The sequence below is a fragment of the Camelina sativa genome, chromosome 11, assembly GCF_030686135.1.
Source record: "Camelina sativa cultivar CO46 ecotype springtype chromosome 11, ASM3068613v1".
Classification (NCBI taxonomy): domain Eukaryota; kingdom Viridiplantae; phylum Streptophyta; class Magnoliopsida; order Brassicales; family Brassicaceae; genus Camelina; species Camelina sativa.
Window position 1 is genome coordinate 24,983,924 of NC_141890.1, and position 17,044 is coordinate 25,000,967.

The 17,044-nt window shown below is 35.7% G+C and overlaps 3 protein-coding genes and 1 long non-coding RNA gene across 6 annotated transcripts; 1 reads left to right on the plus strand and 3 right to left on the minus strand.

Annotated features, from left to right (window-relative positions):
- Positions 1-855: 855 nt before the first annotated feature.
- LOC104724049 (uncharacterized) lies at positions 856-3,371 on the minus strand. The gene is made up of 9 exons (XM_010442494.3): positions 3,029-3,371; positions 2,688-2,873; positions 2,483-2,612; positions 2,311-2,391; positions 2,025-2,215; positions 1,821-1,916; positions 1,636-1,729; positions 1,260-1,484; positions 856-1,182 (listed from the first exon to the last, which is right to left on the minus strand). Exons 1-9 carry the CDS (start codon positions 3,200-3,202, stop codon positions 1,079-1,081), a joined length of 1,281 nt encoding a protein of 426 aa, XP_010440796.1. The 5' UTR covers positions 3,203-3,371; the 3' UTR covers positions 856-1,078.
- A 740-nt stretch (positions 3,372-4,111) lies between these two features.
- Positions 4,112-4,948, minus strand: LOC104724050 (uncharacterized). The gene is made up of 2 exons (XR_757497.3): positions 4,553-4,948; positions 4,112-4,417 (listed from the first exon to the last, which is right to left on the minus strand). It is a non-coding gene; the product is annotated as an uncharacterized LOC104724050 (long non-coding RNA).
- A 279-nt stretch (positions 4,949-5,227) lies between these two features.
- On the plus strand, positions 5,228-6,858 carry LOC104724051 (F-box protein At5g36730-like). Of its 2 annotated transcripts, XM_087471860.1 has the most exons (2): positions 5,228-6,004; positions 6,129-6,858. In XM_087471860.1, exons 1-2 carry the CDS (start codon positions 5,544-5,546, stop codon positions 6,223-6,225), a joined length of 558 nt encoding a protein of 185 aa, XP_087327986.1. In that variant the 5' UTR covers positions 5,228-5,543; the 3' UTR covers positions 6,226-6,858. The 2 variants fall into 2 exon arrangements, with proteins under 2 accessions (XP_087327986.1, XP_010440797.1); XM_010442495.3 differs by having other exon boundaries at positions 5,352-6,858.
- Positions 6,859-6,951: 93 nt separating this feature from the next.
- LOC104728220 (acetyl-coenzyme A synthetase, chloroplastic/glyoxysomal) lies at positions 6,952-13,004 on the minus strand. Of its 2 annotated transcripts, none has more exons than XM_087471858.1 (20): positions 12,775-13,004; positions 12,429-12,484; positions 11,452-11,665; positions 11,204-11,347; positions 10,933-11,088; positions 10,709-10,831; positions 10,443-10,611; positions 10,098-10,180; positions 9,903-10,004; positions 9,736-9,824; positions 9,562-9,652; positions 9,089-9,202; positions 8,833-8,909; positions 8,669-8,747; positions 8,489-8,557; positions 8,206-8,381; positions 7,994-8,050; positions 7,812-7,902; positions 7,447-7,545; positions 6,952-7,320 (listed from the first exon to the last, which is right to left on the minus strand). In XM_087471858.1, the coding sequence occupies exons 1-20, from the start codon at positions 12,829-12,831 to the stop codon at positions 7,135-7,137; spliced, it is 2,232 nt and encodes a 743-aa protein (XP_087327984.1). In that variant the 5' UTR covers positions 12,832-13,004; the 3' UTR covers positions 6,952-7,134. The 2 variants fall into 2 exon arrangements, with proteins under 2 accessions (XP_087327984.1, XP_087327985.1); XM_087471859.1 differs by having other exon boundaries at positions 12,675-12,905.
- Between the last annotated feature and the right edge of the window lie 4,040 nt (positions 13,005-17,044).

The window sequence follows — 17,044 nt, forward strand, 5'->3', positions numbered from 1 at the left end:
CCAAAGATGGCAAGAAACGTTTAAGCCTAAAACACAGTATCTTAGAAATAATCTTATAACTCACATTACAAAGACTAATCGGTCTAAATTCCGCCATCCGCTGCGGGCGATCAACCTTAGGAATGAGACAGATATTTGTCTCATTTAAACGTGGGTCAAAGCAGCCCGTTCGGAAAAACTCTTTAACCAAAGTCACCAAATCCCCTTTTAAAGATGACCAGAAACGTTGGAAAAATAAAGCCGTCATTCCATCGGGCCCTGGGGTTTTCTCCAGATGCATAGCAAACAAGGCTTTCTGAACTTCTGATTCAGTGATGTCCCTAGTTAGATCCCGGTTCATATTGTCTGTGATGAGTGGGGAAAGCTCCTGAATCATCTCTGAAATCTGTGACCTCCGATCTCTTAAAAAAATATTCAAAATATTTTGTAGCAATATTCTCCATACCCGAGGTCGATTCATCCCAGACATTATCAACATCAAATAAACCAATAATCCTATTCCGCACCCGCCGCTGTTTGGTGGAAGCATGAAATTTTTTTGTATTTTATGTGACGTCTTTGAGAGCTATTTTACTTTACAATACTTTGTTTAGTCTCAAAAAAAATTCTCAAAAGATCTCAAAAATTATATATATTTTTTTGTCCTCTAATCTCAAAAATATATGAATGGCTTGTTTAGTAAATTGTATATACATATATTAGTTAGGCAGAATATCCCAAGAGTATTTTACCAAAATAGTTCGATTTTCTTTCTTTTTTAATTTACCATCTTTGTCTTGTAACTTGAAAAACTGGTCTATAGATTTCTCATCTTTTATATATCCTCGTACATAATTATATTTTTCATCAGCTATAGATTTCAAATTACTAATTCATATAAATCTCCCTCTGTTCAGTGCTTAAGAGTGAAAGTGTAAATACATCTTTCTCTTCAATGTTCACATGAATTCTAATTTGAACCGATTGTCGAACCAAAAACCCACAAACTGAACTAAATGTCAGTGTTCTTCGTATAAACTCTCGATACAAAACCCAAAACTGAACTAAACCGGTAGAGTTAAACCTATAGGACCTCTTCTCAAGAGAGTTCAGAGATTACACGTTCACATTTGTCTTCCAATATCTTCACTGCTTCTGTGAAAAGCACGTCCGGAGGCTGTGATCCGGTAGACTCGATCGTAACTGCCAATGACAATTAAAAACTCAATTAGAATTTCTTTCACATCATGAATTGCCTAGTTGAATTGAGCGGTTCTTACATATAAAATGGTTCTTGACACGGCGCAGAGCCACTTGGTCCACCCAATCTCTTTTTCCTTTTGCTTCTGCTTTTCCTTCTGATTTTGCTTCTGCTTTTCCTTCTGATTTTGCTTCTGCTTTACCTTTTGAATTTGCTTCTCCTTCTATTGTTTCGTCTCCTTCTCTTAAGCATTCTCTACACAAGGAGCAGTCACGCGGCCGAGCTACGGTTGCCCTTTTTCTACCTGTTTTTCCACTTTTGGAAGTCAATATGAAATCAAATTGCAGAGACACTTGCAAGCCAAAGTTCTCGGGTTTTTCACCAGAATCTCTTATTGTTACTGAAAAAGCAAGTAAGAAGACTTTGAAGGAAACTAGGGAGGGCTTTTACTTCACCTTGGCCCATCTCTTCAATGTCAAAAACTTTCCTGGGGCAGACTTTTACGAGTTCTTCAGCATGTTTACCCTCGAATTCCTTTAGTAGAATCACCTAAGATATTATAAATAAAAGCGTTAGGAAGAAGCTTAGGACGAGTCAAGAAAAGAGGAGATAGCACAAAAGATTGTGGTGAACTTCTCACCTCAGGAAACATTCGATACCAAGCCGTTGCTACTGGAGACCACTTTGCATGTGTTTTACCAATGCCCTTAACCGCATGAGCTTCAAGCTCAATCTCCTGCAAGAAAAAGATAGAAGGAGACGCAAGTCTTTCATCTCTCATCGCAAGTGAAGTCTTCCTAAGTGTAACAATTAAGAGGAATATAATAAATAAATAAAACAGTACCTGGCCAGGGCCGAGTTTTGCTATCAAGATATCTTCAAAGCTCGGCATGATAGGATTATCTGCAAATTCAGGGAAGGAATCTTGGCTGCGGCTGAATGAAGTATGAGTTTTTGGATTTGTGGTTGAACCTCCTGCTGATTCTTTGAGAAGCTCACTCCCATTTGGTAACCATTTCAATTCGCTACTTAAAACTTCAAGAAAATAAAAATGACACCGTTCATGAGAGATCAAGCTAACAATAAGACAATGAATCCTCTTCTTGTGCTAACCAAAGAACAAATATTACCTTTACGACGCGGGTCACCTTTTGGACATTTCACATGGAGTTTGAAAACAATGGTGTTCCTTTCATTTGGCTGATCGTTTTCTATAACACAGAGATTAAAAAACAAAGATTGTGACACAAAGAATCATGAGCTTACAAAGATGAATCACATGCCACAAAAATATTTCCTTACCGGATAAATATTCAAAGAGCCTCGGATCAGCTACGATTGGAATAAGACCCAACCTGTGAGCAAGAACTTCGTCTTGAATAATAGAAGTGTTGTTTACTACAAACACTTTTTCAATAGCCATTGAAGGAAGCTGTCCAAACAAATGAACACACTTTTAATAAAAGATTCTAGTAATAAAGGATTCATCAAAGGTTGTGAGTCAGACCTCAGCTAAGAGGATTCTTCTGAAAGCATTAGCGATTCCTTGAGGGATACCAATCATATCGAATACCATATCTGTCTCTGTGAGACTAATCACATCAACTTTGAAATCCTCAGAGAAGTTTTCTAGATTCACACTGTTGTCCACTCCCGAAGAGATATAGGCACCCGAGTAAATGGTACCCGTGGCCTTACAAACAAAAACACACAAACACAAGACTTCAAATTTCTGACAAAATTGACAAACCCACAAGAAAAAAATTTGGAATTTTTTAATAAACAGAGCAAACCCCACATGAGAGAGGGATTGAGACAAAAGCCAATACAGAGCAAATTGTAACTTACATGTAAAGGAGCACCAACTTCGCAGACAACACGAGTTCGCTGGAGTTCGAGATGCGGAGGAAGTCCTTTAGGTACGTCAGGGAGATCGAATATGTTGAAATTTTTGGCTTCTAGCTTTTCTTCATCAGTCACAATCCTTCTCACCTCTTCTTCTTCTTCTTCAACACTCTCCATCGTTCCAAGTTTTGAGTAGTGTGCAATACAGGAATAAGGGGTTGGTTTGAAAAGAGAAGAGGAAGAAGATGAAGTTCACGATTTCACTTTCGTTCTTAGTTTCAAAAAAAATTGGGGATTTTTAAGGTTTATGGTAGCGAGAATGAATGAAATCGAACAGCCCTCACGAGAGAGGAAGGGACCATTTAGGGTTTATGTACACGTGTGGAATACGAACCAAATTGGCTGAACCGGATCCACCCGGGCTTTGGTTCATTTGGTATTCGGTTTGAATTATATTGGTTTTGGTTCGATTTCGACAAAAAATTCTAAATTCCCGGTATAGTGAATTATCACTTTTAGTTTCAGAAATACTTTTTTTTTTTTGGTAAAAGTGACACAGATGATACTTCGTAACTTCATTGATGATTCACGATCTTCTTTCACAAAATAAAACGACTCCATGTATATAAATTCAGATTATTTACTTTACATTAAATTCGTTGAGACTTGAGAGTAGATCATAAGTAAGTCAACAAGTTCTGAATATGCAACTCTCCACAATATGGGGTTGAATGTCACAGGAGATATTGTGTAGCATAACTCCCATATTCAAAGCAGCACTGACGTGAGCACAAGAGGATAACAAAGCAACTAGCTAGCGTGTAAGCGTCGGGGCACACACCTTCGATTTCCATCCGCTTGTACATACCCAACCCCTGATGAGGTAAACCATCATGGGAAAAGCAAGAGATCATAGCGTTCCAAGAAACCAAGTCTCTAACACGCATTTCGTCGAACACAGTGTCAACACTCGCAAACATTTCGGAATCGAACCGTGAAGCCACGGATAAGGGAGTTCCAAGTCGAAGTTGATGGAAAAAAAGTTTTAAAATATATATATATATTTTGATGAATAACAAAGATAAAAGTTTAAAATATATTTTGATGAATAAAGATAATATCAAATCTTTAAACATATTCTATAAAAAATCTATTTGAATACATACATATATCTTTTCACTTATTACAACCCTCATAAATAAAGATACATCATAACCTACGTTTGAATCTCTTACAAATCATGCGTATGCATGCACATATATAGTAGGCAAGTGTGTCATAGTCTTGGTGAGCCCGGAGGATGACCCTTCGATGGTCCTCTTCTCGAACTGCTCGGCTTCGTTTGAACCTTTTTTTGGAATCCAATCTGTTTCAACCCATCTTTCCCCTCTACTGCATTTCAAAAACACATCACTAATTAGAAGAGTCGCACTCTCGTACTAACATTATATTAGAACTATCCAAAAAGTTTAAGAAAATTGATTATTATTTACAAAATCCCAACGTTTGTAGAACAAAATTACTCACTGATTTTGCGGTGTAATGTTAATGATTCAACAGAGAAAGCTTGCGGTTGGCTGAGAAATAGAGAAGAGAGGAGAAGCAAAGCAAATAGAATAGTTGAGACTTGTGAATTTTTCTGATCCATGCTTTCTCTATTAATTCGCAAATCTATCTTTCTTCTTCACCCTCCATTTATATATTCACAAAATATATACTTCCACCAACCATTTTCCTTTTTTTTTTTTTGACAATACTTCCACCAACTTGTTTATTAAGGAACTTTTTAACGACTCATGGAAGCATGGGTAGATCTTGCTGCATAGTTTGACTGAAATTGAAATAAAGCATCATTAGAATTTAGATGACAAGAAGCTTGAGTGTTGCAAATCGGACATATATCTTACTTTGGTTTCATAACATGAACATTTTAAAAAATTATTATCATCTATACCATCATTTTCGTAATAAATGTTATCAGAAATACTACAAATTTGACTTGATTAAAGGACCTTAATTGATTATTTATTAAGAAATGCATGTACAAGTGGAGCACACAATGAGCCACCTTTTTGGCATGTGACCGACAGTTTGAAAAGTCCACTATATATATATTTTTTTTTGTGGTAAAATGTAGCTGCTTTGAAAGTCCATTACGACGGCCTATTTCATCAAAACACTACTCTTTCTTTTGAATTCCTTAAGAACAAATTGCACCAAAACCAACTTCTTTCAATTATAACTTCAAAACTCTTTTTTCTTTGGTTAACTATGTCAATTGTAAATACTAAATAGTACTCCGAACAACTATTTTGGATTTAAAGTTTGATTGAATTAATATTACGTTTTGACATAAAAGAAGACTTTCTTTTTTTGGGGTTTTATTTTCCTAGATTAGAAGCCTACGATTACCCAATGGGTTTATCTTCAATTGGTGTTAAGATAACATAGCCAGAAGAAATCGGAGAAAAAGGTAGCTTGACCTAACTTGGCGGACCAGAAACAGACAACTGCAACGATGGCTATGTCCGATCTTCCAAGGGATTTGTTGGAGGGGATACTCTCTAGGGTTCCGGTACAGTCCACCAAAGCAGTTAGGTCTACTTGCAAAAACTGGAACACTTTATCCTACGATCAGAGCTTTACGAAGAAGCTCAAAACGTTAGCAATTAAGGATAATGAGCTCCTGGTGGTCATGATGATGGATTACAAGGTTTATTTAATGAGTGTTAATCTCCATGGAATTCACAAAGACGACGACAACGTTAAATCATGTATAATTCATAAAGCTAAACTCGTTCGCCTAAACGATGATGCGGATCATGGAGTTGATATTATTTCTAGTGTCTTTCACTGCGACGGTTTATTGCTATGCATCACCCATGAGCATGACATAAGATTTACTCTGGTGGTTGGGAATCCTTATTGTGGGCAATTCAGGTCGATCAAACTCAGAGCGGATCCCAAGTTATTTGACAGGTACGCTCTTGGATACGAGAAGAACGACTCGTTTCGTAACTACAAAATCTTGAGACGTTATGATAAACGCTTGTCTATATTTAATGAGTTTGATATCTACAATTTTAACTCTGGTTCTTGGAAGGTTTTTCATTTGGCGCTGGATTGGAAAATCCCGTATTTTCAACTCGGCGTGTCTCTCAAGGGAAATACTTATTGGTTTGCTAGAGAGATGTGTATAGCAGAAGAAGGAAGACTAAGAACAGATCTCCCTAGTTTCTTGATCTGTTTTGATTTTACAACTGAGAGATTTGGACAGCGTCTTCGTCTGCCCTTTGACTCTTATTGTGATCAGGATACTGTGACTCTCTCTAGTGTTAGAGAAGAACAGCTTGCCGTGTTATTTAAGGGCAAGGATACATTGAGGATGGAGATACGGGTTACGAATAAGATTGACCCTGGAGAAGCGTTGTGGAACAAGTTGTTCTTAGCGGTTAATCTGCCATCACTCACTGGTCCTCAGTATTTACATTGGGCTAGGAGTTTCTTGATTGACGAGAAGAAGAATATCGTTGTAGTTCTTGGTAAAAATGCATCGAACCCTACACGCAACCTAGCTTATGTTGTTGGAAATTATGGATACTTTAAACAAGTGTATCTTGGAGTATCTACACAAAAATTTTGTTACCCACTTGTGTGCTCTTATGTTCCAAGTTCAGTGCAAATCAAGCAAGACGTACGAAGGAGCAGCGACATCAAAGCGTCTTGGCTGAAACGTTTCTTTAATTTTAATGCATCTTTGCGAGTTATATTTATGTTTTAAATAGACTCTTCTAAGGCAATATAATACCTAATCTATGTGTGTTTACTGTTTCCTTTTGGTCACCATAGCCTCTTCTTGTCTTCTTTATATTTAAATGTAATCAATTTTATAATCCTATAAAAAAATTTCTCCAAAACCAAACTCATGAAATTGAAACTTCTTTTATTAAAAACACACAACAATATAGTCAGCTTACTTTATTCCTCCCAAACACCTGAATATTGTTTCAGATTTTGTAGTACTGATTCCTCTATAAGACACTAGAAACATAAAGATGCACAAAACTCCATCACTCTCCATTGGGGGGTCATACGGTATGGTTTTTACATCACACATCAGCAAGTGCAATAAGCTGATCAACTACACTAGGATCCGCAAGTGTGCTTATATCTCCAAGCTCTTCTAATTGCCTTGAAGCAATCTTTCTCAAAATTCTCCTCATTATCTTTCCGCTTCTCGTCTTTGGCAACCCTGGTGCCCAGTGTATTCTGTCCGGTGCTGCAAAAGCCCCAATCTGAAAATGGCAAAATTTTATAACAAAACTCATTACAATATCAAAGTGTGCAAGTAACAGTTCCTCAAAAGCTTAGCATCTCTAAAGCTTTTAACTATTCACTTCTTTTCTTAATATATATCATACCTGATTTCGGACCATTAGTACTAGGCTTTTCCGAAGCTCCTCGCTGTACGGAACACCCTCCAGAAGAGTGACAAACGCATAAATACCCTGACCTTTCACCTGAAACAGGCAAGAGAGTTGACGATTAGTTCCATTGGTTCCTGAGTAGAACCAAACTAAATCAATTATTCACACTGGTAAACGAGGAACGCAGAATCAAGAACAAAATCAAACCGAAGAACCAATTACTAGACACCCTAAACATCATAAGTCATTTCTATTTAAGCTCAATGACTAACAAGCTAAATGTTCATTACATATGAAGTCGTATCAGTATCTTACTGTGCTTCATATCCCAACAACTTATGCATAGTTAGTCCACATACCTCATGGTCTATGCCTACAACAGCTGCTTCTGCACATTGAGGATGTAAAACCAGAGCAGATTCCACTTCAGCAGTTCCGATTCGATGGCCACTGTGCATTAGAAAAAACACAAACTTAAGCGGTAGGAATATTATACGAGGTTTAGAGAATTGATTGACATCATTTTAAAATTGTCTTCTACCTGACGTTGATAACATCATCAACCCTCCCCGTTAGCCAGTAGTAACCATCCTTGTCTCTGGAATACAAAATCAAACTTATTATTAACTTAGTAAAAATCAATCGACTTTGGATATTATCAAATACATTAATATGATTCTATCTAAGCCATAGTTGAAAAATGACACACTAACTACAATTTTGGTTTTGTCAAAAGTTAGAGAGATTGTCCACCTGCTGCAACCATCACCACTGAAATAATATCCGGCAAAAGGTTTGAAGTATGTGGTTTCATATCTTTCATGATCCCCAAACAGAGTTCGAAATGCCCCGGGCCATGAACCTTTCACACAAAGATAACCACTACACTCGCCTTCGATTTCATTGCCTTTTTCATCAACTATGACAGGCTGCAGAATACACAGAGAGATAGAGATGAGAATGAAGCCCTCCAAAGACGAATATCTGTAGGACAAAGCAATATGCTAAATTAACATTTGCACTCCTGATCACAGACCTGAACACCAAAGAAAGGGAAAGTAGCTGAACCAGGCTTCTGCGGCCAAGCACCTGGTAATGGGGTTATCTGCGATGCAATTTGATGAACATGAGAGAGAGTATGCTAGAAGGTTTCAAGAGACATAATGCTAGAAGGTTTCAAGAGACATAAAGAGAGAGAGAGAGAGCAGAGAGTTACCATGAATCCACCAGTTTCAGTTTGCCACCACGTATCTGAAATGGGACACCTTGAATCACCGACTACATTGAAGAACCATCTACATCAAAGAATTGGTAAAAAATTAAATATAGTTCTCATTCAACTGACTGCAAGAATAAAAATAGAGATATTAGACTTAAAACCTCCAAGCACTCGGGTTAATGGGCTCTCCCACACTTCCAAGGACCCGTAACGATTTGCGAGAATAACGTGTTACAAACTATAACAATCAAAATAAGTTGAAAATAATTAGTAAATGATTTAGATACCACATAAGGCTTAATTTAATATTAAATACTTAGTATGAAATTAATACACCCGTAATTTTGTAGCTTTCAAAGCATCATTTACAATGCTGGTTACTTTTTCACCATAACAGAAAGATTGCATATATTTTACCTTATCGTCATCGCGCATGAGAGACCTCACCAACGTTGGGGCAGTATAAAATATAGAAATCTTGTATTTGTCAACAATATCCCAACAGCGTCCAGAATCAGGGTAGTTTGGAGCCTGTTCAAAACCAGATGATACTATCACAACCAGCTGATCAATCAAAGTGAAAGAGAGCAATAGTAAAACCATTTCATCTTAACTGCTGATAGCTCTTGGCGTATTACTATGGGAGAGGCACCTAGAGTTGAATCATTGATTCAATATATTAACTGATACTATCAGAGAGGGACCTAGAGTTGAATCATTGATTTAAGACATTAACTGATACTATGGGAGAGGGACCCTGAGTTGAGTCATTGATTCAAGACATTAACTGATACTATGAGAGAGGAACCTAGAGTTGAATCATTGATTCAAGGCAGTAACTGATAGAAAATCATAAACCACTAAAAATATACAATGTCTAAGTACATTACCCCTTCAAAGACAACAACAGTGGCTCCATTTAGCATTGGTCCATAAGTAACATAGCTATGGCCAGTTATCCAACCACAATCTGCCGTACACCTTATGTTAGAGAAGCAAAGAGATTAGCACTCTATAGCATAGCTTTTTAGTAAGGAATTTTAACAGTCAAGACAAATGCATACCAGTATACATCTGTTGGTTTGTAGTCAAATGCATATTCGAATGTTGTAGCAGTGTAGATCATATACCCTCCAGTTGTGTGTAGGACACCCTTCAAAGAACCCATATTAAGAGAGAAGTATAAAATAAACTAGGTTAAATATACAATCTAACCAGGGACCAAAATTACCTTTGGCTTCCCAGTACTTCCACTGGTGTAGAGCAAAAACAAGGGATCTTCAGCATCAACCCATTCCACCTCACATGATGTTGGATATTTAGGAATGACATCCTAAATAGATCACCACCACCCACAGAAGACTTTAAGAACCATTGGAAAAATGAAATGAATGCATTTTCTCGAATTATTAAGGTCATTAGTTACCTGCCACCACACATCTCTTCCATTTTGCCATTTTGTGTTTTCCCGTGTTGTCGCTGATGAGTTTTCATAGGTCAAGCAGACGTCTGTTTTTAAAGAGGAAAAGACAAAACAGCCAAAATCATCAGTTACGAACAAGCAATGTCTGTTTCCTATCTTTTATTTGCTGTGCTCGGAAAAGAAACTTATCAAAAAAGGAGTAAAGAGATGAGAAAAAGGTAAACTGTAGGGAAAACCATGAAGAGCAAAAACCAGCAAATGATAATTGGGAACATCCAGTTAAATCCAAAATACAGGAAAGAGATGGAAAAAGAACCCAAATTATGATTTTGTTAAATAGAGACTAACCTACAGAGACTCCATCTTTAGAAGACTGGTCAAGTGCAGCATCAACAATAGCTTTAAGGTTTATAGTCTTAGGGCCTCTTTTAACAGCATTGCAAGTCAGTATTACTTTTGGCTTACAATCAACGATTCTTTGAGCAAGAGAGTCAGCAGAAAATCCAGCAAAAACAACCTGGGGGAGAATTGAATTAATTTTGGAAAACTTGTTTTGTGTTAATGAATTAGGTAAATGTTGCATTCTAGACAAATGTACAATTTTCACAGGTTACCGAATGAACAGCTCCGATGCGTGCACATGCAAGCATAGCGATGGGAAGTTCCATCAACATTGGTAAGTAAATTACGACAGCATCCCCCTTCTTCACTCCAATATCTTTCAAGTAATTAGCAAGCTGCAGCACCAAGGACAAGGCAAAACGCAGTACCAGAAACTTAATGAGAAAGAAGAGCTCTAGAGGTGGTTGGAGAGGACAAACAACAGTGTTTATTATACCTGGCAAACTTGTTGAAGCAACTCAGAATAAGTTAAGGAAGCATCTACCCCGATTTCATTCCCTTCCCAGTACATGGCTATTTTATCACCCAAACCAGCTTCAACATTTTTGTCCAAACAGTTGTAGCAAATATTGGTGATTCCCCTTTTGAACCACTGGTCATACAAGATTACAGACATGTCAACACGACGAAAACATTTTCTCATAGGATATGCAGAGAATAGAGTAGAGAAAGGATTAGGAAAGGAAAAAGAGAAGAAAAATATCCACCTCAATGCGAATAGGACCCTTCCTGACATCGAGATTTTCTGAAAACACTTGGTCACCCCATTTCTGCTTCCAGTAAAATTCAGACGCAATGTCAGACCAAAAACCAGCAGGGTCCTCCACCGACCTCTTATGCATTTCCATGTACTGCACGCAAATAACAAGAAGATCAATTAATTTACAAATCATTAAAGCAAGTAGAGAAGACGAGGTGTGCTGATTCACGACTCAATTGATGTTGGAAGATATACCTGTTGAGGGGAGGAAACAAGAGCCTGGCCGGAGAATTCCTTGCTGGGAAAGATGAGATCATTCTCCTCGGATGCAAGGGATTCTCCTAAAACGACGGCGTTTAACTGAGAGATCTTACCAGCACCTGAGGGTAGCTGGGACATGGACTCGACATGCCTCAGGTAATTGGAAGACATTGTCCTACGGAGTAGAAGATTGTCCGATGGGGATGATCTATTATACACACACAATAATAACTTAGAAAACTGAAACCACAATGACAAATGTCTTGACCTATTTTAATATTAACTGAACCAAAAATGTCCTTGTTAGCAAGCCAGCAAAACAACCCAATGATAAACCAAAAATGATCCAAATTAGAAAATCCAAAATCTGTAAGAACTCAAGACATAAAAGAAACACTTCCATACTCACCTACAGGGGAAAAGTCTTTTAGACTAAAACATCAACTTCAAACAATGTTACAAACACTAATTAAGGAAGACACAAACAACACTCAAACAATTACGCTAACGAAAGGACTGCTTCATAACGAATACAGTTAAAGAAATAAGCAACCAAATCTAAAAGTCTGAAAAACAAGTCCAAGCTTTTAATATTCTGAAAAATTTACCAAGACTGGTTAATCTAAAAAAACAGCAATCATGTTCAACATTCAAAAAAGACCATGAAAAGTTCATACTCCATAGGGTGGTGGCCAATGCAGCTCAAAGGACAGCTATTCTTCTAATAAATAACCATCAAGACCATAACACAACTCATCAAAATATCAATCATAACACAATAAAGATTTTAAAACCCCTAAACCCTGAATCATTATCCCTATTTATGGCCATCATCACCATCATCATATCAATATAAACACCATTAAACATCATCATCATATCATTATTATAATCACTATAGCAGGGGGTTCCCAAGCACCATTTCCCATACTTTCTAAATTTCTACAGAAAAAAAAAAGAAAAAAACTCACCTTTGAGTAGACGGAAGGATTCGAGATCCAAGTGATGATCCACTAATTTTCGGATCCTGAACAAAAAAAAAAAAAAGGAAGAGTCTTTATCAGATCCCGCAACAAAACAAAATCGAAAAAAGACTGAAACTTTTCGTAACCCAAAACATAAATAATAAACACAATAACCCAAAGATCATATCTTTCATATTCCAAAGATCCTATGATTCGATTTTGGGATTGAATAAACTGGGAAAAATGACTTACTGGGTTGTCGGATAAGAAGAGTGGAACCAAGAAATTTACAGAAAAAAAAAAAAACTTGAGATTTAAAGAGAGAAGATGATCATAGATTTAGTCAACTCACCAATGAGCCAGAGCTGGAGACAACGGTGAGAATCGGGGAAGAAGAAGCTATTTTCATTTTTTTTTTCTTTTTTTTTTTGCCTTAATTAAGTTAATTTATTATTCCTCTCTCTCTCTCTCCTCTCCTGTTCCGTTTTCTAATTTTTTTTTTATAACTACAATTTGTACCCAGGGACACATTTTAATTTAAAATATTTTTATCCATAGAAATTATTAAACTCAAATATAATCATTTCAATTTTTGAATATAAATCTATATAAATACTAAACTTACTTTACTCAGTTATATACAACATATATATTTTTAAAGATAATATTTTTTTGTTATATTTATTTGTGATTTTATGTGAAATTTTAGTTAAAAAATTTATCAATAAGAATCATTGAATATGAATATAATTTGAAGATTAAAAGATAAATATATATAAACCCGTACTTATTTTACTAATCTATATATAACATATATTGTCTTTTGTCGCAATAATATTATCGACAATTTTCTGACCTTTTATCTTTAAAAGAGTTCATTCCATATTCACAATTTTAAAAGTTCTAACGTCATTGTCGATCGTTGACCTAATTATAGAGACCATTTAAACATGTCGATATCCTACAATAAATGTGAATATACAAAGTTTCATAAACAATTTTAGTGCTATGTCGCTACAATGAGGTTGTCCAAATGCATCATCTGCCATAATAGAATTTCCGACTAAGTTAAGAATGCTTAAATGATTAAACGTTTAAACCCCACAATGAATATCATTTCACTAATTCAAGTTACATATTTTTCTAAAATTTCATATATTATTTGCAGATGTTAATTTTGTGATGCAATCCCAGCTTCGTCTTCTCAAAATCATCATAGTGTACTTTAAATATGTTGTTTTTGTCAATGTTTTGGGTTAAAAGCATTTGTTAATATATATATATATATTATATTTGTTATATATGTATAATATCATGTTATAATATTGTAGCTCCAGTTGATAATATACCTTACACAAATCACATGCCACTTTTTGTAACGGCTTACATATCATTTTTTCTATATTTCCTAACCATTGATTTTGTTTTTTGAGATAGATATTTTTTTTCAAAATTCTTTTTCATATTTTTCCCAAAAAAAAGTGTGCCCCTTACAATGTCTTTGTTTTAGATCAAAACTTTTAAGTTAAGTTAAGTTAAGTAATCTTTTCTTTCTTATAAGTAAAAATTTAATAATAAATCTTTATGGTATATGTTTCTTAGAAACTAATGTTTCACTTCAATTTTATTTTCATGTTTAGATTTTTATAAATACAATTACATAATTTGTTTTTTTTTACTCCACCATGCATTAAAATCTTACTTACATTCTAAAACTCATTAACCCATTATAAATTTTGGAATATAATCATTTTTGGCTATAGTTTTAATAATAACATGATTACTAAAACAAATTTATAGTATTATTTTTACTATTTTAAATTTTTCATTTATTTTACTTAATTCATTTTTAGATAGTTATTATTTTTATTATTGACTAAAAATTATATTATTGTGTATAATATTTTAAAATTTAATTAATTTTAGTTAATTTGTTTTTTATTTATTTTTATTATTATTAATTATAAATAATAAATATGCAATGAATTAATATTAAAAATAGTACTTTTTTATGCAAAAAAAAATGATTAGGTGGATGCTGATGTGGAGGAAGGAGAAGTGGGCAAAGTTAACTTTATATATATAGATTATTTTTATTATTGACTAAAAATTATATTATTGTTTATACTATTTTAAAATTTAATTAATTTTAGTTAATTCGTTTTTTATTTATTTTTTTTATTATTATTAATTATAAATAATAAATATGTAATGAATGAATATTAAAAATAGTACTTTTTTATGCAAAAAAAATTGATTAGGTGGATGCTGATATGGAGAAAGGAGAAGTGAGCAAAGTTAAATTTATATATATAGATTAGTTGTAATAATGAATAAATAAATCTCCTTGTGCTCACCTACTTATGTATATATATCCTTGTGCATAAATAATATTCGCATTTGGCATGAACGTGACTCCCATACATGAGGCGTTACGGTCCGTGTCTGTGACCACTTAAGTACAATGCAGAGATTTTGTTCAAACGTAATGGACCACACGTATCTAAAATAAGATAGTTCATGTGCGTACTGGTTCCATTACTTGTTTTTGAGAAACATATAAATTACTACTTCTGAAAACATATGGGATCATTTATCTATTTATAACTCTGATTTTTAAATATCCCAAAAACACTGATCTTATCTTCTACGCATTTAGTGTTGGTGACTTTTCAATATTTGTTCACTAGTTGACGGGTTCCATATATACAGTTTGATCTGCTAGTAGGACACACTCTTCTTCGACACGAACCAGGCACTGTCAATGGTTTGGATGGCTATATATGAGCTAAAAAACAAAAAGGGCTTTCATATTACAGATCTGAAACTGAATTTTCTTTCTTTTTTGTGCACAAACAAAAAGGGCTCTCATATTACAGATTTCTTAGAAACTGAACCCTTTTTTTTTGTGCACAAATTAAATTAAATTCTTATTTCGGAACAAAAAATTTTGGACCCAAGTTTCTATATATATGTAATACGTCTCCACAATGTTAAAAAATTCTTTAGACCGTCGATAGGACCTAGTGCCTACGCAAATAAATCAGAGTCTAGGCGGAATCAAAAATATAAACCAAACGATTTGACCGCTAACACCAATTTTTCCCGAAACAAACCGCCTAAACCAGTGCGATTAGAAGAAAATTGCAATGCTTGGGTCTTTACAAACGCCTAGATACAAGCCCGTCTTAGGGCAACATAGACATTTGCCATGGGTCGAAATCAATTTTTTAATCTAGCATTGCGTTCGGGATTGCCAGTCAATCCTTCGCTAAGAGTTGAAACTTTCATTGACAGGAGCTCGCACTCCTGGAATCTGGCGTGGCTTTCGGCCTTTTTCGAGCCGGAGGATGTTAGCCTTATTTCTGCTTTACCTCTTGGTAATCTTAACACACCGGATAGATTGGATTGGCATTTGACACAATCTGGCTTGTACACCGTTAAATCTGGGTATAAGGCCTTGTGTCAGAAACCGGAGGCTGTTTTATCTGTTTCTGGTCCCAATATTATTCCACTACAGGCATTTGTCTGGCAGCTTCGGTGTCCACCAAAAATTCGATATTTTTTGTGGCAAGCTATTACGGGTTGTGTGGCTACTACAGCTAATTTACGGCGACGTGGTATGAGTTGTGATCTGGAGTGTGCACGTTGTGGCGCGATGGAGGAGACAATCTATCATGCCCTTTTCTTATGTCCCCCGGCTTGGCAGGTGTGGGCTTTATCCCCATTTTCGACATCCTCAAGCTCAATTTATGCAAACACGGATCATTTACTCTAGAGATCTCAGCAGACTCCTTCGGTGGATATTTTTCCGTGGATTCTTTGGTATATCTGGAAGGCTAGAAATGATTAAATTTTTAGTAATTTGGACTCAAATCCTTTAGCGATTTTACAAATAGTGGAGGAGGAAGCCAAGCTTTGGTTTCGGCACAAGAGGATTCTCTGGGACCCTCTTCTCTAGCCGGCTCTCGGCCGATCCCTGGTACTATGGGAACCAGTCACCGCTATTTTGTGGATGGATCTTGGAAAGGGACGGATCAGTTTATTGGCCGAGGATGGTTTTGCATTTCTCCTGAGGGGGAATCTCCCACTATGGGTGCATCAAATTCTCGCCGGAGCTTATCCCCCTCCATGCTGAAGTGGAAGCTCTCATTTGGGCAATGCGGTGTATGATTGGTGCGAATAATGAAAAAGTAATTTTTTCACGGACTATTCTGATTTGGTGAAGATGGTGTCTTCGCCTTCTGAGTGGCCTGCTTTCAAGACATATTTGGACGTTATTGAAGAAGACAAGATGGAGTTCCTATCATTTTCTATAGTCTTAATTCTTCGATCACAAAATGGTAGAGCGGACAGACTGGCGCGACGCGCTAGAGTGGAGTCGCATCAAATTACCTATGTGAAAGTTTTTCCTACCAATTGGCTCGTTTGAGCTGAACTTGTACTTTGTTGTCAAAAATAAATAAATAAATAAATAATTTTAATTTTTTATTGGTTTTTCCTAAAACTCTAGGATAGAACGAGAGGACACCGCCTAGTTGGCGCCGCTTAAGCCAATTTTTAGAACATTGGGTTTAAGTTAAAATAAAATAAAATAGATGGGCTGGGTCATATGCAAATGT